Source organism: Ranitomeya variabilis, chromosome 4 (genome assembly GCF_051348905.1).
Source record: "Ranitomeya variabilis isolate aRanVar5 chromosome 4, aRanVar5.hap1, whole genome shotgun sequence".
Classification (NCBI taxonomy): Eukaryota; Metazoa; Chordata; class Amphibia; order Anura; family Dendrobatidae; genus Ranitomeya; species Ranitomeya variabilis.
Genome location: NC_135235.1, coordinates 191,433,198 through 191,457,970, shown reverse-complemented (window position 1 = coordinate 191,457,970; position 24,773 = coordinate 191,433,198). Strand labels below are relative to the sequence as shown.

The following is a 24,773-nucleotide window of genomic DNA, read 5'->3' as shown; positions in this document are numbered from 1 at the left end:
TGCTGCAACCTATCCACCACAGAATCCACCCCAGGACAGTCAGAAGGCTCCACATGACCCGAAGAAAAGCGAGGATGGAAACCAGAGTTGCAGAAAAAAGGCGAAACCAAGGTGGCGGAACTAGCCCGATTATTAAGGGCAAACTCAGCCAACGGCAAGAATGTCACCCAATCGTCCTGATCAGCAGAGACAAAACACCTCAAATAAGCCTCCAAAGTCTGATTGGTTCGCTCCGTCTGTCCATTAGTCTGAGGATGGAAAGCAGACGAAAACGACAAATCAATGCCCATCCTACTACAAAAGGATCGCCAGAACCTGGAAACGAACTGGGATCCTCTGTCTGACACAATATTCTCAGGGATGCCGTGCAAACGAACCACGTTCTGGAAAAACACAGGAACCAGATCGGAAGAGGAAGGCAGCTTAGGCAAAGGAACCAAATGGACCATCTTGGAGAAGCGATCACATATCACCCAGATAACGGACATGCCCTGAGATAGCGGAAGATCAGAAATGAAATCCATGGAGATATGTGTCCAAGGTCTCTTCGGGACAGGCAAGGGCAAGAGCAAACCGCTGGCACGAGAACAGCAAGGCTTAGCTCGAGCACAAGTCCCACAGGACTGCACAAATGACCGCACATCCTTTGACAAGGAAGGCCACCAAAAGGACCTGGCCACCAGATCTCTGGTGCCAAAAATTCCCGGGTGACCTGCCAACACCGAGGAATGAACCTCGGAAATGACTCTGCTGGTCCACTTATCCGGGACAAACAGTCTATCAGGTGGACAAGACTCAGGCCTATCAGCCTGAAATCTCTGCAACACACGTCGCAGATCCGGAGAAATAGCTGACAAGATAACTCCATCTTTAAGAATACCAACAGGATCAGCGACTCCAGGAGCATCAGGCACAAAGCTCCTAGAAAGAGCATCGGCCTTCACATTCTTTGAACCTGGTAAATACGAGACAACAAAATCAAAGCGGGAGAAAAACAATGACCAGCGGGCCTGTCTCGGATTAAGGCGTTTAGCAGACTCGAGATACATCAGATTTTTGTGATCAGTCAAGACCACCACACGATGCTTAGCACCCTCGAGCCAATGACGCCACTCCTCAAATGCCCACTTCATGGCCAACAACTCCCGATTGCCCACATCATAATTTCGCTCGGCAGGCGAAAACTTCCTAGAGAAAAAGGCACAAGGTTTCATAACAGAGCAACCAGGGCCTCTCTGCGACAAAACGGCCCCTGCCCCAATCTCCGAAGCATCCACCTCAACCTGAAAGGGAAGTGAGACGTCAGGCTGGCACAAAACAGGCGCCGAAGTAAACCGGCGTTTCAACTCCTGGAAAGCCTCCACGGCAGCAGGAGCCCAGTTAGCTACATCGGAGCCCTTCTTGGTCATATCCGTCAAAGGTTTCACAATGCTAGAAAAATTAGCGATAAAACGACGGTAGAAGTTAGCGAAGCCCAAGAACTTCTGAAGACTCTTAACTGACGAGGGCTGAGTCCAATCAAGAATAGCTCGGACCTTGACTGGGTCCATCTCCACAGCAGAAGGGGAAAAAATGAACCCCAAAAAGGGAACCTTCTGTACACCAAAGAGACACTTTGAGCCCTTGACAAACAAAGAATTTTCACGCAAAATTTTAAAGACCAACCTGACCTGCTCCACATGCGAATCCCAATTATCAGAAAAAACCAAAATATCATCCAGATAAACAATCAAAAATTTATCCAGATACTTCCGGAAAATGTCATGCATAAAGGACTGAAAAACTGAAGGCGCATTGGAGAGCCCAAAAGGCATCACCAAGTACTCAAAATGACCTTCGGGCGTATTGAATGCGGTTTTCCATTCATCACCTTGCTTAATGCGCACAAGGTTGTACGCACCACGAAGGTCTATCTTGGTGAACCACTTGGCACCCTTAATCCGGGCAAACAAGTCAGACAACAGCGGTAAAGGATACTGAAATTTGACAGTGATCTTATTCAAAAGCCGATAATCAATACAAGGTCTCAAAGATCCGTCCTTTTTTGCCACAAAAAAGAATCCCGCACCAAGAGGGGAAGAAGACGGACGAATATGTCCCTTTTCCAGAGACTCCTTGATATATGAACGCATAGCGGTATGTTCAGGTACCGACAGATTAAACAGTCTTCCCTTAGGAAATTTACTGCCTGGGATCAAATCTATAGCACAGTCACAGTCCCTATGAGGAGGCAGTGCACTGGACTCAGACTCACTGAAGACATCCTGATAATCAGACAAATACTCCGGAACTTCCGAAGGCGTAGAAGAAGCAATAGACACAGGCAGGGAATCCTCATGAATACCACGACAGCCCCAACTTGAGACTGACATAGCCTTCCAGTCCAGGACTGGATTATGGGTCTGTAACCATGGCAGCCCTAAAACAACCAAATCATGCATTTTATGTAAAACCAGGAAACGTATCACCTCGCGGTGTTCAGGAGTCATGCACATGGTAACCTGAGTCCAATACTGCGGTTTATTTGCTGCCAATGGTGTAGCATCAATACCCCTAAGAGGAATAGGATTTTCTAATGGTTCAAGAGTAAATCCACAGCGCTTAGCAAATGAGAGATCCATGAGACTCAGGGCAGCACCTGAATCTACAAACGCCATGACAGGATAAGATGACAGTGAGCAAATCAAAGTTACAGACAGAATAAATTTAGGTTGCAAATTACCAACGGTGACAGGACTAACAACCTTAGCTATACGTTTAGAGCATGCTGAGATAACATGTGTAGAATCACCACAGTAGTAGCACAAGCCATTCCGGCGTCTATGAATTTTCCGCTCACTTCTAGTCAGGATTCTATCACATTGCATTAAATCAGGTGTCTGTTCAGACAACACCATGAGGGAATTTGCGGTTTTTCTATCACATTGCACCGAATTAGGTGTCTGTTCAGACAACACCATGAGGGAATTTGCGGTTTTGCGCTCCCGCAACCGCCGGTCAATTTGAATAGCCAGTGCCATAGTATCATTCAGACCTGTGGGAATGGGAAAACCCACCATAACATTCTTAATGGCTTCAGAAAGGCCATTTCTAAAATTAGCGGCCAGTGCACACTCGTTCCAATGTGTCAGCACGGACCATTTCCGAAATTTTTGGCAATACACTTCAGCCTCGTCCTGCCCCTGAGACATAGCCAGCAAGGCCTTTTCTGCCTGAATCTCAAGATTGGGTTCCTCATAAAGTAAACCGAGCGCCAGAAAAAACGCATCAAGATCAGCCAATGCCGGATCTCCTGGCGCCAGCGAAAAAGCCCAATCCTGAGGGTCGCCCCGTAAGAACGAAATCACAATTTTAACTTGCTGAGCAGAATCTCCAGATGAACAGGGTCTCAGGAACAAAAACAATTTACAATTATTCACGAAATTCCTAAACTTAAACCTGTCTCCGGAAAACAGTTCAGGAATCGGTATTTTAGGTTCTGACCTAGGATTTCTGATAACATAGTCTTGTATGCCCTGCACACGAGTAGCCAGCTGGTCCACACTTGTAATCAAGGTCTGGACATTCATGTCTGCAGCAAGCATAGCCACTCTGAGGTAAAGGGGAAGGAGAAAAAAAAAACTCAGAATCTTCTTTCTTATAATCCCTCTTCTGCAATGCATTAAACATTTAATACTGGCCTGGCAAACTGTTATGACCCCAATGGCGAGGGTCTCAGAGGAACGTGGAAGTCTGCAGAATACAAAAATCCAGCTCATAGGGCAGTGGTAACTGGGTTGACCATATATCTACTCCTAACGCCAACACTAGAAGTAGCCGGGGATCATTCCTACGTTGATTCTAGATGACACGCGCCAGCCGGAGAATCTAGCTACCCCTAGTAGAGGAAAACAAGACCTTTCTTGCCTCCAGAGAAGGGGACCCCAAAGCTGGATAGAAGCCCCCCACAAATAATGACGGTGAGGTAAGAGGAAATGACAAACACAGAAATGAACCAGGTTTAGCACAGAGAGGCCCGCTTACTGATAGCAGAATAAAGAAAGGTAACTTATATGGTCAACAAAAACCCTATCAAAATCCACACTGGAAATTCAAGAACCCCCGAACCGTCTAACGGTCCGGGGGGAGAACACCAGCCCCCTAGAGCTTCCAGCAAAGGTCAGGATATAGATTTGGAACAAGCTGGACAAAAATACAAAACCAAAACAAATAGCAAAAAGCAAAAGGCAGACTTAGCTGAGATAACTGGAACCAGGATCAGTAGACAAGAGCACAGCAGACTAGCTCTGATAACTACGTTGCCAGGCATTGAACTGAAGGTCCAGGGAGCTTATATAGCAACACCCCTAACTAACGACCCAGGTGCGGATAAAAGGAATGACAGAAAAACCAGAGTCAAAAAACTAGTAACCACTAGAGGGAGCAAAAAGCAAATTCACAACAGACCCCCCAGTAGAACTAAAAACCCACTCAGACAAGATGCTAGCATCAGGGCAGCACAATAGCTCCAATGTAGAGAGGTACAGTTCATGCTAGGTGTCCAGCTTTGAGACCCAATAGCTGAAGGTTGCAGAGGAATTAGGAAGTACACTGCTTTTGTTGGCTAGGTATTGCTTGACCATCTTTAAAAACTTTTTTCTCCTTGTCAAAAATATGTGTTTATATTTGAGGGTGGGGTGATATGAAATGGGCTCAGGCCATTGATAGTGTACTCCTGCCTCTGCTGTATGTGGTGTGTGTATTCCTCAACTCTTCTCCTTGGTTTTGAAAGGAAGCTTGACTCCTGCCTCTAGCATTGTTTGATGGGAACTTTTTTCCATATTTTCCACAATGTCCTTCTGGTATATCACCATATTAGAAGGCATCTGTGCCTCAGGAAGGAGAGATGCACAGTTCTCCTTGTATCATATGTCTAGTAGGGTAAACAACCAGTACTCTTTTTTGGCTGAGATGACTATAACGTGAGGGTCTCAGGAAAGACAGTGGTACATAAGGACTACCAAGCTCCCTACAACCAACACTTTCCTGTCTCCACCATGACTACACTCCATCTCCTCCGCCTCTTCCATCTCTTCCTACTCATTCCCCTCCCCAGCCAGTCCACGTAGTAGAGACAGGATGACGCTTGTGTGTAGAATATCCTCTTTTGTGCTATCAGCCAGCTTCTGTTCATCCTCCTCTTCCTCATCCTCTGCCTCCTCATTGTTACTCAATCTGCACTAAGCAGATGAAATGAGGCTGAGCTGGGTAGTATCTCCCTGTCTCATGTCTTCCTCCATCTCCACCTGGTCCACATGCAAAGCTTCATGTGTAATTGTCAGCAGAGACTGTATAAGTAGATACAGAAACAGTATCGCCTCTCTGATGATGGCGTCATTGCCCCTCACCATCTTTGTGGAGTCCTCAAAGTCTTGGAGAACTGCACAAACATCAGTCACATCAGCCGTGACGTAATTTTTAGGTCCTGAATGCAGAATTAGGCATTCAGGACCTGAAATTACGTCACGGCTTGCTGTGATTGGTCGCGTCGCGGTCACATGGGCGGCACACAACCAATCACAAGCCGTGACGTAATTTTAAAATCCGCGCGTTTCCTGCTCCCCGTGACGTCACGGCTTGTGATTGGTCGCGTCGCCCATGTGACCGCGACGCGACCAATCACAAGCCGTAACGTAATTTTCAAATCCTGAATGCCTAGAATTAGGCATTCAGGACCTGAAAATTACGTCACGGCTTGCTGTGATTGGTCGCGTCGCGGCCACATGGGCGGCACGTGACCAATCACAAGCCGTGACGTCACGGAAGGCAGTAAACGCACGCATTTTAAGCAAAGAACGCTGCCGGTTCCCTCGGTAAGGTCCAGGCTGCGTCGGAGAGGTGAGTATAGCAATATTTTTTATTTTAATTCTTTTTTTTACACATTAATATGGATCCCAGGGCCTGAAGGAGAGTTTCCTCTCCTTCAGACCCTGGGAACCATCAGGGATACCGTCCGATACTTGAGTCCCATTGACTTGTATTGGTATCGGGTATCGGTATCGGATTAGATCCGATACTTTGCCGGTATCGGCCGATACTTTCCGATACCAATACTTTCAAGTATCGGACGGTATCGCTCAACACTATTCAATATATGTGAGAGATAAATGGTGGATTTTTGGTATGCTTTGGGGTCATCCTCCTGGTGGAAGATCTAATGCAGCGGTGAGAAAGCTTTTGCTTCATCACTGAAGACATGAAGTTTTCTCCTAGGATTTCCAGACACTTTATTGAATCCACCTTGCCCTACACTTGCAGTAGTTACTAGTGTCAGAAAGCACAAGAAAAGTCGACATAAAATGACCACCATTCTTAACTGTAAGCACATTATTCTTTTCAGCATATGCTTTATTCTTCCACCTGTTAACAAACTGTTAATTAACAATCAAAGCAGACCACTCTTTGTTGCAGTACCACTGTGACACTGACATATCAAGGTAATAAAACTTGTGTCCTTAAACATTAAACTTTTGAACTCTGCATCCCACTGTACCTGTCAGAACATTCACCATCTTTGCTATCTTTTTGTGTCCTTTTTATTGTTTGTGCAAGGAAACAACCCAATGAGTAATTCGCTAAGATTTTTCAGAAACATTGCCAGAGGTGCTCACAACTGATGTTTTAATGAATATCATTATTACAATGTTTTTATAGCCTTTTATTACATTTTTTGTGTTGCTGCTGTGGCCAAAGAAGAGCAATTCTATATAAAATCTGTAGCTGGCATTCATAGGAGAACCATCATGACAGACACAGAGTCTTCAGCATACCCCCTGGTCATCCTGGGAACCCATCTGCATCCTGTGATCACATCATAGGTGTGCCAATGGTTGCATACCCCCTGCAGGCACAATTTAAATGCTGCTGTCAGAGATTGACAGTGAGATTTAGTAGTTTTGGGGTGGAGCCTTGCTATATGCATGAGTGTTAGAGGCAGTTGATGGTTGAATGCAAGGAAAAATGGGGCTAAGCTTGTGAGCCTACATTAAAGACAGGTAGCCAGCATATGACATACCAGTATGTCAATTGTAGGCAAGGGTTTAAACTCAAAGGTCCAAACTCATGAAGACTGACATGTGAAACAGAATGTGGAGACTAGTAAAATGCACCAAATTCATTAAAAGGTGTGCACCTTCTAAATTTGGTGCATCATTCCAGTTCCATGCTTCAGCACAAGAAACGTACTCCAATCAGATACTTGAGTACAGTTCTTTTTTAATTTACTCCACACATTTTGGCAATTTTGCAGGCTGTGTCTCTCCCCATGATGCCCCAACCACTTTTCCAAAAGTTGAATAGGCTGTCCAGGACTGACGTGTAAATACCAAAATTTTGCCTAACATTTTTTCAAAATTTTCAAACAGTTTCTGAAAAAACTTCGATTTACAGTGTTAGGGTTGGTGGATTGCACTAAATAAAAAAGTAATGAAGAGCAATCACAACCCGGGGTCCTCCATGCAGAGATGGAAAACTGCTGCTATAGAGCCATGGCGGAACCAGGCAGTTAGGTGGAAACTTAAACGTACAGTGTTAAAGCATCATACTGTGTGAACAGAACACTACCTATCCAGTTCTGTTACCGCACAGAGAGGAACAGCGAAAAGCAAATTGCTGACCCTGTTACACGTCGCAGGGAACCAGCTGGTGGGTAGAGCTCGTACTGCGAGTAGATTGTGCTAACAGCACAAGTGACGCTAGATGCACGACCTTGTCGCTTTCTCAGTGAGGTCTAGCCTGAGGGTTGGTACTTGCTCTGTGACTCAGTTGTGCACACAAGGAGGAAACAGATGCTAAGCCAAGCAAAGTACAACAAACTAACCCTGCCTAGCCACGTAATTACTCACTGAGATTAGAGCCACTAATTCACACGAGCTGACTGAGTGGTAGAGTATCCACAGGCAACAACCACACATAAATGATATTAGCACACTGGTGTGCACCTCTGAGAACCTTTTATACACTAGTTTTTTTTTATACACTAGGCTCAAGTCCGGTCAGACAGGACCTTGACCATGGACCAATCCGGCTCTGCCAGATCACCAGAGCAGCTGACGTCCGCGACCACCAATGAGAAGACGCAACGAAACTGACATGCTCAGTATGGTGATCTCTGGATTTAGACTCCAGAGTGCCGGAGTGTCCCTGAATATTACTGCTTACTAAAGGCTTGGCTGGAGAGCCAGCAGTAATCAAGCTCAGCAGCACTCGCAGCAGCTGAACCTGAATGGGTCACCGCAGAGGCAAACGAGGCCTGGGATCTATCCCGTGCAGCGGGAGAATCCTGACGCCTAACATACAGGGGCTAAAGTTTAGTTTTTGAACCTATTTAGATTAAAAAAGTTATATAGTATTTAAAACTAGATATTCATATTTATGTAAAAATGAACTTCATCCGGTTTTTCCTTTCTCAGAAACTTGGTTATTGGAATACAAATCAGTCAAAAACAGATTTTTATGCACATTGGCCCAATATGCAATGATATTAAATTAGCAGAGAAGGTCAATCAGATTAGAATATTTTTAATTATAAATTACTTTTAACATTTTATGATGTGAGCAATAATCAATTTTTAATGGAGCCAAGTTATCATTATTAAAATGTAATTGATAACTCCTAAGATTCTTCTTACCTTCTTACTGATAAACATTTGCTCAGGATATTGATTTGGTCCGTAAGGAAAAATATACTTTATTACATTATTTTGCTACCCAACCTGTTTAATAAAATCAAAATAATCCTTTTGAGTATAGTTTCAAACATCTAAACCTCAGCTCAAGTTAGACTCCTGGCATATGTTTTCTTTTTTTTATTAATAAAGAAGAAAAATTAATATATCTTATTAAGAAGATGGTTAATGTATTCTTTCCACCAGTGAATATTGCACAAATGTACTCACGGAGGAAAAGAATAATAATAAATTCATATTTTCAAATTGTAAGTTCAAGAGGAAGCAGTAATACCCCTGAAGAGCCCATATCATAGTGAGGAAAGACTGCCATCTGCTGGCCGGGCACAAGAAGGTGGAACCAATTTGTACTAGAAGAATTGCAGGAGTAGCTATTTGTGCTGGAAAGAGTTAGGTGACTCCTAGGAGAGAGTTCAGGAATATAAAAACCCTGTGCATGCAAAACCGCAGTCAGATTTGTCATAGAGAGAAGAGCAGATGCAGACCAGGGATGGCGCTGAGGCCAACATGACAGGCCTCAGCAGGATATCTGCTCCCCCACGGTGTCAGTCGCCACCTGACAAGGTCCAGACTATGTCCGGGAAGACCCAGAATTCTGATTGCGCCAGTCAACACCAGGACCTGTGCCCTACGTCGGTCAAGATCCAGAGACCAGACATCACCTGTCAAGAGCTGAACCCCAGTCATTTCTGCTCCGGGCCCAGGAGATGTTTGCCGATGGTCAAGCAGCAAAGATCCGTGAGGAGATGATGACTAGAGAGGCATGCCTGCGGTTGCAGAGAGACAGTGCTAGTGAGCAGGGCAATTTTAAAATGCAGTACTGAGACTGGCCGGGGTCAGGACAACAGGTTGGGAAGCGGCAAGTTGGTGTATGGGAGGTTCAACACTCTTTAATAAACTTCATCAGAAAGACTCGTGGCCTAAAGGGAAAACCCAGTGACTCCCACTAGGGCCAGAGATAAAGAGAGAACATACGTGGCAACTCCCAGGAATGGGCATACCACCTTCGTGAGAGAACATTAGTATTAAATAGTAAAGAACTTTTGTTGTTGTTTCTTTTGTATCGTTATTTGGTTTATTGTTGATTTGCCTTGTTATTATCACCAAATGTTTAGAATTACTGTAAATTACTATTGTATTTAAACAGAATTATTTCATTTACTTGGCCGTTCCTGCCTTGCGTTATCTGCGAGTTGCATACAGTCATCTGTATTACATAAGCTTATATATTTTTTATCTTTATTTTATTGCATTCAGATCCTCTTTGGTATTTTTCAGTATTCACATTGGGAAAAGCGTATTCAAATCGGATGATTCTTGATGTTAAACATACCAGAAATCTTATTGGAAGCTTAACAGACCTTATTAAAGCTTAGTCAAGAATGTAAGTATTACAGAGACTTGCCATGTAACTGATACGCCGGTCCTGAAGAATAAGACGGGTCAAAATGGGGCATATCTCTTGGGGGTCTAGGTATTATGGCCACAAGATAAAAATCCCTATTTTACAAAGTGGAAAAAAGCTGTAAAGGGTTTCCCTATTAAGGGCTCTAGAATGATAACAAATAGGATATTAACCTAATTATGGGCAACACGGTAGCTCAGTAGTTAGCATTGCAGCACTGGAGTCCTGGGTTCAAATCCCACCAAGGACAACATCTGCAAGAAGTTTGTATGTTTTCCTTGTGTTTGTGTGGGTTTCCTCCAGGTACTCCGGTTTCCTCCCACATTCTTAAGACATACTGATAGGGAATTTAGAATGTGAGCCCCATTGGGGACAGCAATGATAATGTCTGTAAAGTGCTGCGGAATATATTGGTGCTATATAAATAAGGAGATTATTATTATTATTAACCGATGGATCACGGAAAGGAAATGAGAAAAACAAAGACCAAGCGCTGTCCTGTCCAATGCCACTGAAGCTATGGCAATGTTTGCAAGCACCAGATGGAGGCCCCATTTTAATTCTGCTTGTCCAATTACTATTGGATAAAAACGTCATCCAAAACACAAAGTTTTGAGTTATTATTCATTTCCTTTTGCTGGAAAATATAAAAACGCAACAAGAGAATTCTATCAAGGGCTGAATGTTGGAATTTTAGAGGAAAATAGTTGCATATTTTTGCTCATCTAATTTGCAAAAAATGTGAAAATCGACAATGGGAACCAGAAACACCTTTGGCGCTGCAGGTATACTCCTTGTTTGTCATTCGTGTCAGAAAACCAATGTATTACCCAGGATGTATTGAGTGCAATCTACATTTTTTTGGAATTACAAAAAGCTATACATTTGATCACTAAACCAGTGCCTTCCTCACGATTTGAAACACATAGAATTTTGTTATTTCAATAAAAATCCAGCTTGCACTCATTACATCCCGGCAAATTCCTCCTAATGACAGTTTCAACAGAATGTCCTCCAGAATTTTTAACATTTATAGGTGAATATTTACCTTATTGTCAATATGTAATTTGCGCTACATTTTGTTTTGGTGTCAAAATCTACATTGACATCATTAATAGGGCAGTGCTGTTAGCACTGTTGCCTTGGGGTCCTGGGTTCAACTCCCACCAAGGACAACATCTGCAAGGAGTTTGTATGTTCTCCCCTTGTTCGCGTGGGTTTCCTCTAGGTTCGCCGGTTTCCTCCCACATTCCTAAGACATGCTGACATTGTAGACAGAGATGATAAAGTCTGTAAAGGACTGCAGAATATGATGGTGCTATCTGATGGCAAAGCATAATAAAAAAATAATTGATTTTAATAGAACTACAGAATAACTGACTGAGATGAAAAATGCCTCGGTCAAATGTCTTTACCTTTTTTTATTATAATAATGGGTCTATCTAGTTGTGGCCATTTGAGATGCTATTAGCCAAGAGCAGATTGGTTCAACTAGAATTGAATTAGGCTCAAATTTTACAAAAATTGGGATTCTCTAGAATCAGATTTTTTTTTAATTTGCTGTGTGAGAATTAAGCTGAAATGTAGTCAGTTGGCAGAGATTTTGCAAAACTGCAGAGGCTCGACAAAAACGTAACACAATGAATACTATTCTTATTGTTCAACTGTTCCGCCACTCCTGGAACCTGTCATCTGTTCATCAACATCCTTTTTTTATGCCTTGCTTCATCACATACAATGTCCTCTATGGCTTGTTTCATTCTGTAGATAACAAAATGGGATATAGAAGTGGATTCTTCTCTGCGCCACTTATAAAACTAGAAGTCCAATTAAGTAATCCAATAAAAAAGTGGCTTTATTCAGAGAGTTTTGGAGCACCATGGCTCCTTCATCAGGATACCATTCATATCCTGATGAAGGAGCCGTGGTGCTCCAAAATGCGTTGAATAAAGCCACTTTTTCATTGGATTACTTAATAGGGCTCAATCTGGTGATTAAATTTGAATAGAATTTAACTCCTTATACCCATATAAGATCATATTGCGCTTTTTATTTCCTTCTAGCCCTTTACTGATTGTATCATTCTGTGCCAGAACTCCCAGCATTGAGTAGGTCTCTGATGTTGTTACGAGCCATGTTGTAGTGGTACAAGTCTGGACATTACGACATATCAAGGAGATGACTAGGTTTTGGCTCATAGTAGCGTTGTGATGTCATCATGTGTATCCTCTAGAGAGACCCCAGAACATAATAAAGGACTTTCAATTTGCATCAAATAGTTCTGATGAAAAATCTAATTTTCCTGTAAAATTTGAGTGATTTACCGAATTTCTCAACTCGACTGATTCGCTCATCTCTAGTTACTATAGATATTTTAATAGTCATTCCCTTCTACATGGAGTTTTTATGCAATGTTTACCTATCAACTAGTCTTTCTCTGATTAAATCTAAATAGAATAAATGTTATTACCTGTGTCTGTCACAATAAATAGGATAATTAAATGCTAATACACCTTTGATAATTATCAAATAAGAGCTGGATTAGCCAACAGTTATATCTACAGTCCTCTTCATACACATGAATGTTCAGTATGACCTATTGTGCATGTATTTTCATTTAGGAAAGTGAAGCAATCCCCTGCTATATTTTTCATGGACCCATAGACTTGTATTGACCCTTTTCATCCGTGCTGCTGGGAAAAAAAATGGACATGTCTCTGAGTGGTGGTTTGCATGGACATACATTTCATGTAAAAACATGAACATGTGAGCAACTTAATAAGTTAGAACGGGCACATGCGTTATCCATGAAAAAAACTGATACCACATGTACTCGATAAAAGGATGTGTTAAGGGTGCCTTCTCCTCTCTCATTTACTGAAAGTGAGGAGGCCACAAAATACATCAAATGGGCAAATGGTCCATCTAAAATCTGCAGATTGGGGCTAATTTTATCTACTGTGAGGGGCCTTTAGATGGTGAGCCCCATTTAGGAGGGAGACTAATGTAACTGATGACAATATCTGTACAGCACTGAGGAACAGATTGGTGCAATTTAAGCTAGATACATCATTAATAGTGTTGAGCGATACCGTCCGATACTTGAAAGTATCGGTATCGGAAAGTATCGGCCGATACCGGCAAAGTATCGGATCCAATCCGATACCGATACCCGATACCAATACAAGTCAATGGGACTCAAGTATCGGACGGTATTCCTGATGGTTCCCAGGGTCTGAAGGAGAGAAAACTCTCCTTCAGGCCCTGGGAACCATATTAATGTGTAAAAGAAAGAATTAAAATAAAAAATATTGCTATACTCACCTCTCCGAGGGAACCGGCAGCGTTGTTTGCTTAAAATGCGCGCTTTTCTTTCCTTACGTGAAGTCCCGGCTTTGTGATTGGTTGCGTCGCAGTCACATGGGCGACGCAACCAATCACAGCAAGCCGTGACGTAATTTCAGGTCCTTAAGGATTTTAAAATTACGTCCCGGCTTTGTGATTGGTTGCGTCGCAGTCACATGGGCGACGCAACCAATCACAGCAAGCCGTGACGTAATTTCAGGCCCTTAAGGATTTTAAAATTACGTCCCAGCTTTGTGATTGGTTGCGTCGCAGTCACATGGGCGACGCAACCAATCACAAGCCGTGACGTCACGGGAGGCTGGACACGCGCGCATTTTAAAATGCGCGCTTGTCCAGCCTCCCGTGACGTCCCGGCTTGTGATTGGTTGCATCGCGGTCAACCAATCACAAGTCGGGAGGCTGGACACGCGCGCATTTTAAAATGCGCGCTTGTCCAGCCTCCCGTGACGTCCCGGCTTGTGATTGGTTGCGTCGCGGTCAACCAATCACAAGCCGGGAGGCTGGACACGCTCCAACCTCCCGGCTTGTGATTGGTTGACCGCGACGCAACCAATCACAAGCCGGGACGTCACGGGAGGCTGGACAAGCGCGCATTTTAAAATGCGCGCGTGTCCAGCCTCCCGGCTTGTGATTGGTTGACCGCGACGCAACCAATCACAAGCCGGGACGTCACGGGAGGCTGGACAAGCGCGCATTTTAAAATGCGCGCGTGTCCAGCCTCCCGGCTTGTGATTGGTTGACCGCGACGCAACCAATCACAAGCCGGGACGTCACGGGAGGCTGGACAAGCGCGAATTTTAAAATGCGCGCGTGTCCAGCCTCCCGGCTTGTGATTGGTTGACCGCGACGCAACCAATCACAAGCCGGGACGTCACGGGAGGCTGGACAAGCGCGCATTTTAAAATGCGCGCGTGTCCAGCCTCCCGTGACGTCACGGCTTGTGATTGGTTGCGTCGCCCATGTAACTGCGACGCAACCAATCACAAAGCCGGGACGTAATTTTAAAATCCTTAAGGGCCTGAAATTACGTCACGGCTTGCTGTGATTGGTTGCGTCGCCCATGTGACTGCGACGCAACCAATCACAAGCCGGGACTTCACGTAAAGGAAAGAAAAGCGCGAATTTTAAACAAAGAACGCTGCCGCTTCCCTCAGTAAGGTGCAGGCTGCGTCGGAGAGGTGAGTATAGCAATATTTTTTATTTTAATTCTCTCTTTTACACATTTTTACATTAATGTTGTTTCGATACCGATACCCGATACCACAAAAGTATCGGATCTCGGTATCGGAATTCCGATACCCGCAAGTATCGGCCGATACCCGATACTTGCGGTATCGGAATGCTCAACACTAATCATTAATTAAAATAGTATAAGTAGTTGTAGTATTTTAAAAAATGGTAGAGAACAATTCATAAATGCTTTAATTTTTTTCAATTATTATTAGATGAAATATGCAAATGTGACCCACCAAATAACAGATTAAAGACAGCCCTACTGCCAATGCAATGTAATCTGGATAATTTCCATTTACACATCCAATCAATCAGATCCAGTATCAGAGCTCCACGCCAAAGTGATGGCATGCCTATTTATTCTGTTTATGTAAAATTAAAATATTAGTATTCTGCAAACGTTTGTTAAAAAAGCGCGCATTTTATTGGCAAGTGTCTATGGAGAAAACAGAGCCGTCCATTTTAGTAGATTAGACTATGGCAGAACGCTGACCTATGGTTTTTGCCCTATAGCAGACAGGCCAGATCTTTTCTTGCCCTCCTCCCATTGATTTAGACTTTATAATGTTACAAGTAGTTTGAATAAGATTAACATGAATAGTTTCTTTCCTGTAAATCATCCATAGCAAATCACTTTGATAGAGCAACCAAGGTCACTTACTGGACATGATGGAAAGCCTGTCATATTACTATTCAAGACAAGGGAGAGAATTTCTTATGTAGATACAGTAGATGTGCTTTGGCCTCATACATCTTTCAACAAACCAGTAGAGATCATTCTCTAGGAATTCTACCTGCTACGTGGGGAGGATGTAAATGTTCCACATCCCAATTGCCAATTCTGACAAAGAGCATTTCTGAAGTGTATCTTCTCAGCCCCTCCCAATGTGACAATATCTAAATTTATGGCTTCCGTAACTTCTCGGTACAAGAGAAAGATTGCATATTCATTGAATGTAACAGCCGAAGTTCTTATATCTCATACAATGAAAAAAAAGTCTTGCTCCTACCTTGGGTGTCAGCACAATTGCAGATCCTCCGTTAATACCAATGATGGGCATAGATGTTTGGGCAGAAATGAAGTCAAGGATCTGGGCAACAGATTCTGTTCTGGTGTCATCTTCAAAAACAACGCCATGAATTCTCAAGCTGGAAAGAACATCGCATATTTGCAGGATAAGGCTGCGAGGATTTGTGTCATTAAGTATTACAGAAATGGGATTCACTTCCATAGAAAAATTACGGAAAGCAGAGTGTGAAAACCGGGCACTCTCTGGTGGATACGAGATACCACTAAATATTATGGCCACATTAAGGGATCTTGGAACATCATCTCGAAATTCTAGAAGAGGACTGGCGCATGCCAGGGCCAACAAAAATAGCATCCTAGCAGCAGCGGGCACAAAGGCAGTGTTCACAGCTGGTGGAAAACACATCTCGAAGGGTTTTGGCTGCCACTCTAAAAATGAAACAAAGAAGAACGAGTGTTAGAATTAGACAAATTACAAATGAATGTGAAATATTAAAAAATAACATCTTAATTCTACCAGCAATTGAATTAGTGGCAGATTTTCTGCTTTATTCACACAAATTAAATTAGTCAGTGTTAACATGTTATGCTTCCTCCAAACTGTAAAAGGTGCATTTACACTTTCCGATATCCTTCAGTATAAACAGGCAAATGGACACCCGATGAACAAAACACTCGTATGTCTTTATTCTCCTTTCTTTCTTTTTTTTTATATAGCGCTAACATATTCCGCAGCGCTTCACAGTTTGCACACATTATCAACGCTGCCCCTGATGGGGCTCACAATCTAAATTCCCTATCAGTATGTCTTTGAAATGTGGGAGGAAACCGGAGTACCCCCACGCAAACACGGAGAGAACATAAAAACTCTTTGCAGATGTTGTCCTGGGTGGGATTAGAACCCAGGACTCCAGCGCTGCAAGGCTGCAGTGCTAACCACTGCGCCACTGTGCTGCCCTGTATGTCAGATGAAATAATGTTTTGACTGGCTTAAAAAAAGCGATTGCTCTCAGCTGCACATGTCCAGTGTAAATAGGACATGTTCTGCCAAGAACAATCACAGACATTACTATTGTTCATTTTTCATGATAGCATGTAGGCTGTTCCTAATAAATAACCAATGGTTGGCAAAAATGTAGTGTAGGAAAGCAAATGGCAAGGTATGTGTCACCGAGGTGGCTAGCCTCAGTGATGTGAGTCTGATGGCTGCATCAACAATAAGTTGCTTTGAGGTTTTTTTTTAATGGGCCTAGATTTTTGGATCTGGGTTTTTGGAGCAGCCAGAAGAGCTGGGTGCAACAGACCACTCCCATATCTCCACTACAGGATTCAAAGGGCCTATTTAAAGCACCTGGGCTAACTCAGTGGTGTCTGTGTTTGGAGGTGGAAAGACTATTGTATGCTGGCCAGAGGTTGACTAAAATTGGCCTTGAACGAGTGAATCCGCTTGGTGATCCCATATCGCCGTATGGACTGTTTGTTTATTTGTGCTTTCATTTATGCAAGAGAAAAGGCTGTTTGTTTTCATTTATGCTGGAGAATTATGAACTTTAATAAATCTACCTGCTTGCACCAAGAAACATTGTGCCTGGGTGGACCTGGCGACTACTAATTGTTTAATTAGTTGTGTTGTCAAAATGAGTCCAAAGTTTTTTCACTGTTATTTTAGTTACAGTCAATTTAGGAAAACATTCGTTCATGCACATCTTGTGAGAAAACAGGTAGAAGTAATGGACATTATGCATTAAAGAGATTACTTCTTCTGGATAAGTCCTTCTTACACAAAAGCTGTCCAAGAAATAAGTTAATCCACTCAGGTCTGGTTGACTTAACTAGTAGGGAGAGATATCCAGTAGCTCAAAAATTTTCTATCCAGGAGGCATATTTACTAAGACACACCAGTGGACGAAGGCCATGTAATATATAGTTGTGATGAGTATTTGCTAACACACAAGGATCCTATGCTGAAGAAACACTCAAAACTGCCCATATGCCACAACAGGAGATAGTTTAGATCACTCACAGTACTTATGTATAAATTTAGTAGAATTTTCATGCAAAAAAATTGTAAAATCAGTATAATTACTAGAGATGAGCAGTGTTCGAGTCGAACTGTTCGCCAATTTCAAATTCGAGCTGTTTTGGGTGGCTTTCGAGCCGTTTGACGAACCCGAACAATTTGCTTAAAATTCGGCTGTTCGAGTTTCTGTTCGATAACTGTTCGTTCACCAAAAGCCTAGCTTGATTTGCACATTAAAACTGTTTATCATTGTTAATTGACTGTTTCAGTGTATAGTGGGTGGGGGATAGATCTGTGCTAAAATAACGCCGATTTCGTTTTTTAATTTCTTTCCCGCATTTACAGAGGGGTGGTGCAGTCTCTCAGCCTATCAGCAGTGCACACACACACAGCAATGTGCATGTGATGCACACAAGCAAGGGCATGTGTCATTGGCTGTGTATGTCACATGTCCTTGCCCTATAAGAACCAGCCATTTGCCCCGTAGCCACCATTTCCTCACTGCTGCAGTTACTGTTAGACGGCACCGCTGCTGCTGTGGGCGCTATACAGACTAAGAGTGTTTTTCTGGAGCGAATTGTCAGAGAGATAGGTTTAGGGAGTCGGGAGGAGTCGGGACTAGTTGTAATATCAGCCCTTTTCAGGGTAGGTTACAGCAGTTCATAGCACTGTTTGCCAGGCAGGTCTGAGCCAGTGCTGTGCAAGTGTTAGTCACAGCATTTTGTGTAATCTAGCTCAGCCAATCCTTTTGGGCTAGTAGCATTGTCTGAGTAGCCCACCTGTGAAGCTAGCTACACCGCCTGTGTATCTCAATTTTTACTGCATCTAACCCAGTAAATCGTTTTGGGGTTTTGGGCTTAGTAGCAGTGTCTGCACGTCAGCAGAGTAGCCTGCCTGTGAAACTAACTACACCGCCTGCGTATCTCTATTTTCACTGCATCTAATCCAGTTAATAGTTTAGGGCCTGGGAGCAGTGTCTGCACATCAGCAGAGTAGCCCACCTGTGAAACTAACTATACCACCTGTGTATCTCAATTTTTACTGCTACTAATCCAGCTAATAGTTTGGGGCCTAAGAGCAGTGTCTTCACATCAGCAGAGTAGCCAGCCTGTGAAACAAACTATACCGCCTGTGTTTCTCAATTTTTACTGCATCTAATCCAGTTAATAGTTTTGGGCCTAGGAGCAGTGTCTGCGCTGTCCGACGAGCCCTGGTGCAATATTTTATGACGTATAGCCTGGCCAACGAGCTCAAGAGGTGGAGCAAATCATGCTGCAGGAGTGGTCTCAGATCAGGGACCTATGCACCCTTCTGCACAGTTTTGAAATAGCAACGAAGAAGTTTAGTGCTGATGATGCCATTATCAGCATGATCATTCCGGTGATTTACATGCTGGAGCACACCTTACACAGTGTTCGGAGTCATGTGGTGGAACAAGAGGAGGAGGAGGAACAGGAGGAGTCGCATGCGGAAGGGATCATATTTCCAAGGTCAAGAAGGTTGGCAGCACCAAGGCGGCTGGCATTGGAGGCTGAGGGAGAGAGATTACCGAGGGCACATGGTAGCAGCCAAACTGTTGAAGAAGGTGCAGGAGGCAGGGAAGAAGTGGAGGACGAACTGGCGCTGGGCATGGAAGACTAATCAGATGAGGGAGACCTTGATCAAATTTCTGTTGTGCGAGGTTGGGGGGAGAGGGCAGACAAAGGAAGCATGATTCTCACCTCGCCACCACCAAGACAACAAGGACTTGGTCCTCCTGGATGCAAAAGACACATGAGTGCCTTCTTGCTGCACTACCTGCAACATGACCCTCGGATTCTCAGAATCCAAAGTAATGCCGACTACTGGGTTGCCACACTCTTAGATCCCCGGTGCAAAAGCAAATTTGGCAAAATAATTCCTGCCATAGAAAGGGATTCACTCATACAGGAGTATCAGCAGAGAATGTTACAGAATCTAACATCTGCTTTTCCACAAAACACCAGTGGTGCACGTAGTCAATCTCTGAGTTCTAACTTGCCAACCATGGGACTATCGAGTCATCACTCGAACTGTAACAGTAACATCGTATCTGGTGGTAACAGCAATTTTTTCCAATCGTTTCAAGATTTATTTAGACCATCCTTTGCAAGGCCACAGGAGACAAGAAGTCTGACGCACAGCCAACGCCTAGAGAGGATGGTACAAGAGTATCTCCAAGTTAACATCGATGCCATGACTGTGGAACTGGACCCTTGCTCATTTTGGGCTTCCAATCTTGAAAAATGGCCTGAGCTCGCCACTCACGCCTTGCAGATCTTGTCGTGCCCCACAGCCAGCGTTCTCTCTGAACGTATGTTCAGCGCTGCTGGTGGTGTGCTGACAGATAAGCGCACGCGGCTGTCCAGTGACAATGTAGACAGACTAACGTTCATCAAGATGAACAAATCCTGGATCCGCAAGGACTTTTCAACCCCTGTATCATCTTGGGAAAACTAAAAGCTTAATGATTTTTGAAAATCACCTCACCAACCATTTTAAAAAACTCTAGCAAAATTGATGCCACTTAAGTGGTGTCTGTGGCCAAATTTTTTTAAAAAATGGAGACTCTTTTATTTAGTCCCCTTGCTGAGTTTTACATGATGTTGCCATCGTCAATTCCAGGTGGATGGGGTCATCTGCAGAGTTGTTTACTTATACTATGGCCTGGGATTCAGAGGTCTGTTCCAAAGCTTCAGTGTCTGCTAGACAGCAGAGTAGCCCAGCCACCCACCGCCTGTTTACCTAAGTACTATTTTTAACGGCATCTGGCCCAGGAAATCCTTTTGGGCCTAGTAGAATTTGGTGCTACTCAGCAGCGTACCCCACCCATGAAGCAAGCTACACCGCCTGTTTACCTAACTACGATTTTGTAATGGCATCTAGCCAAGGAAATCCTTTTGGCCTATTAGAATTTGGTGCTACTCAGCAGTGTACCCCACCCATGAAGCAAGCTATACCGCCTGTTTACTTAAGTACTATTTTGTAACAGCATCTAGCCCAGGAAATCCATTTGGGCCTATTAGAATTTGGTGCTACTCAGCAGCGTACATCACCCATGAAGCAAGCTACACCGCCTGTTTACCTAACTACTATTTTGTAACGGCATCTAGCCCGGGAAATCCTTTTGGGCCTAGTAGAATTTAGTGCTACTCAGCAGCATACACCACCCATGAAGCAAGCTACACTGCCTGTTTACCTAACTACTATTTTTAACGGCATCTGGCCCAGGAAATCCTCTTGGGCCTAGCAGAATTTGGTTCTACTCAGCAGCATACCCCACCCATGAAGCAAGCTACACCGCCTGTTTACCTAAGTACTATTTTTAATCGCATCTGGCCCAGGAAATCCTTTTGGGCCTAGTAGAATTTGGCGCTACTCAGCAGCGCACCCCACCCATGAAGCAAGCTACACTGCCTGTTTACCTAACTACTATTTTGTAACAGCATCTAGCCCAGGAAATCCTTCTGGGCCTAGTAGAATTTAGTGCTAGTCATCAGCGTACCCCACCCATGAAGCAAGCTACACCGCCTGTTTACCTAAGTACTATACTGTAAAGGTATCTAGCCCAAGAAATCCTTTTGGGCCTTTAGAATTTGGTGCTACTCAGCAGCGCACCCCACCCATGAAGCAAGCTACACTGCCTGTTTACCTAAGTACTATTTTTAATCGCATCTGGCCCAGGAAATCGTTTTGGGCCTAGTAGAATTTGGTGCTACTCAGCAGCGCACCCCACCCATGAAGCAAGCTACACTGCCTGTTTACCTAACTACTATTTTGTAACGGCATCTAGCCCAGGAAATCCTTCTGGGCCTAGTAGAATTTAGTGCTAGTCAGCAGCGTACCCCACCCATGAAGCAAGCTACACTGCCTGTTTACCTAAGTACTATTTGTAACGCCATCTGGCCCAGGAAATCCTTTTGGGCCTAGTAGAATTTGGGGTTACTCAGCAGCGTACCCCACCCATGAAGCAAGCTACACCGCCTGTTTACCTAACTACTATTTTGTAACGGCATCTAGCCCAGGAAATCCTTTTGGGCCTATTAGAATTTGGTGCTACTCAGCAGCGTACCCCACCCATGAAGCAAGCTACACCGCCTGTTTACCTAAGTACTATTTTTAACGGCATCTGGCCCAGGAAATCCTTTTGGGCCTATTAGAATTTGGTGCTACACAGCAGCGTACCCCACCCATGAAGCAAGCTACACCGCCTGTTTCCCTAACTACGATTTTGTAATTGCATCTAGCCCGGGAAATCCTTTTGGGCCTAGTAGAATTTAGTGCTACTCAGCAGCGCACCCCACCCATGAAGCAAGCTACACCACCTGTTTACCTAAGTACTATTTTTAATGGCATCTGGCCCAGGAAATCCTTTTGGGCCTAGTAGAATTTGGTGCTACTCAGCAGCGCACCCCACCCATGAAGCAAGCTACACTGCCTGTTTACCTAACTACTATTTTGTAATGGCATCTAGCCCGGGAAATCCTTCTGGGCCTAGTAGAATTTAGTGCAACTCAGCAGCGTACCCCATCCATGATGCAAGCTACACCGCCTGTTTACCTAAGTACTATTTTTAACGGCACCTGGCCCAGGAACTCCTTTTGGGCCTAGTAGAATTTACTGCTACTCAGCAGCATACCTCACCCATGAAGCAAGCTACACAGCCTGTCTACCTAAATACTATTTTGTAACGGCATCTGGCCCAGGAAATCCTTTTGGGCCTAGTAGCAATTTCTGCTACTCAGCACAGTACCCCACCCATGATGCAAGCTACACCGCATTCTTTCTTTCTCAATCTAACCCCTCGGCTCTGGGGTGTCCACTCTCCCTCCAGCTCTCTCCTTCTCACAGGTGGACTACCGCGTGTTTTCACACTGTGGCAAATTTTTTGGGCCCAGGCATAAGAAGTCGTCGAGGTAATGGATAATATGTGCCGCCTTAGAAACGTCCATAACGACCCATTCAAGGAAGCAACTAAATGCCTCAAATAGTGAGCAGGATATGGAGCACCCCATGGGCAATCAGCGATCTATGTAGTATGCTCCTTCACAGAAGCAGTCCAATGGGAGGACACTATTCGGAGGCACAGGTAGTAACTGGAACGCCCCCTCAATGTCTGGTTTGGCCATTATGGTGCCCCTTACCAACTTCTTGACCTGCCTGATTGCCTTGTCAAAGGAGGTACAGTACATAGTACTGTACTTGGTTATGCGTCGATGTTGTAGTTTACTGACCTGCCCCTTGTATATGACAAATGGTGGATTAATCTGAATGTATTGGGTTCATTTTTTGTCACAACTCCCAAGGGGGTACCACTACGTCTTCTAATGAAAGTGTTCTGAATCCACCCGCCGCCATTCTACCTAAAGATATTTATTTTTTATTTTTTTTTGTCAAGACGTCTGGGTGTTGGTAGAGTGAGTTTAGATTTTTACTCCAGCCTTTCTTGATTTTAGAAGGGCATGACATGCCTATATCTGTGTCTCCTCCTCCTTTTACCCTTCCACCTCTTTTCTTTTCGCATGACTATATGTAGTTGTGACTTTTCCATGTGTTTGTATGTGTTTGTGTTTGCCTGCCATTGGTTTCAATGGAGTTCAACGGTGTTCGTCGAACGTTCGACGAACAGTTCGTCGAACACGTCCCTGTTCGATGAACCGAACCGAACCTGAACACTAGGGAGGTGGCTCATCTCTAATAATTACCTAGTTATAATGCAAACAGGTAAGTAAGATTGCATGCACACATACAGACACTAAAGCACACATACACAAAAATTCACACATTTATGGGATCACCCTTTTCTATATACTTATACTAGATAATTGCCCATAACATTCACAAAAATAAACAATTAACACCACCATTTATGACAACCCTAAGTTTAGCAGATTGGAAATTTGAAACGATACTGTAATGGTGTACTAGCAAGAAGTGATGAATTCTTATCCTGTCTTTTGATTTTAAGGCTATATTCATGCAGATTTTTTATGAGGTTTCAATGACAAGTGTTTCAATCAGAAACCACCTCAAGAAAAGCTTCTTTTTTACGAGATTTTGGAGGAGTTTTTCTTTTACTGAAGTGTTCCTTGAAGATGGAAGTGGTTTTCAAGAGTTTTGTTTTTTGCAGCCTTTTGATTTGCCTCGATTTCAAAGATCTGATATGTATTTCTTTTCCACCATGTGTTTTTCAAAACCTTTTGAGGAATAAAACACTAAAAAAACTCATATGAAAAGCCAAGTGGATTTCCCATAGAAACAAATAAGAAAAGTTCTATAAGTGTTTTGGAGTGGATTTGTTCCAAAAACTCCATGTGAACATGACTTTATAGTTCTGGTACAGATATTAAGGAAATGTCAACCATATTACGACCTATCAGGATCTTTATATTTATAGATTTTATTACAATGTTGGGTTGGGCAGTAGACATTAAGCTCAAAATTACCCTTCAGGCCCCTAAGGCAACGTGCATGTAGAGTTTTTGGAGTCGGGTTTCGAGCAGAAACTGAATTAAATTCTCAATATCCTCTTAAACAAAACTCCTCAAGAACTTGGAATTTTTTCTTAGTTTCTCAGCAAACAGACTTTATGCACATAGCCTAACAAATTTTGCATTGCTGTGAAAATAAGATATTGTTTGAGGGCCAATATAGAAAAAAAAACTGTGACACTCATCCAAATTAAAATGTCAATAGACTTATTTCCCAATTTCCAAAAGAATCCAGTGTGGTAGCCAGGAGAATATTGAAATGTAAGGGCAACAGCTGTTTTGCATCCAGCAGGTGCATTTTCCAGGAAGAAGCGCTTGCTGGGCGTGAAACAGTTGTTGTTAGTAACTTTTAGTATTCCATTGCCTACCACGCTGGATTCTTTAGGAAATTCGAATGAAGTCTATTGACATTTCTGTTCAGGTGGGTGCCACAAATACATTTTTCTACTTTCCCTATATTGTTGGATTGTCTGGTGATCATCAC

At 43.4% G+C, this 24,773-nt stretch overlaps 1 protein-coding gene across 1 annotated transcript in view; it reads right to left on the bottom strand.

Annotated features, from left to right (window-relative positions):
- GRIN2D (glutamate ionotropic receptor NMDA type subunit 2D) overlaps window positions 1-24,773 on the bottom strand; it is a 1,124,513-nt gene that overhangs the window by 544,587 nt on the left and 555,153 nt on the right. The window contains exon 4 of the mRNA XM_077259507.1: window positions 15,741-16,189. Within this exon, the coding sequence (XP_077115622.1) occupies window positions 15,741-16,166 (426 nt within the window). The 5' untranslated portion in view covers window positions 16,167-16,189. The remainder of the gene's footprint in view (window positions 1-15,740; window positions 16,190-24,773) is intronic.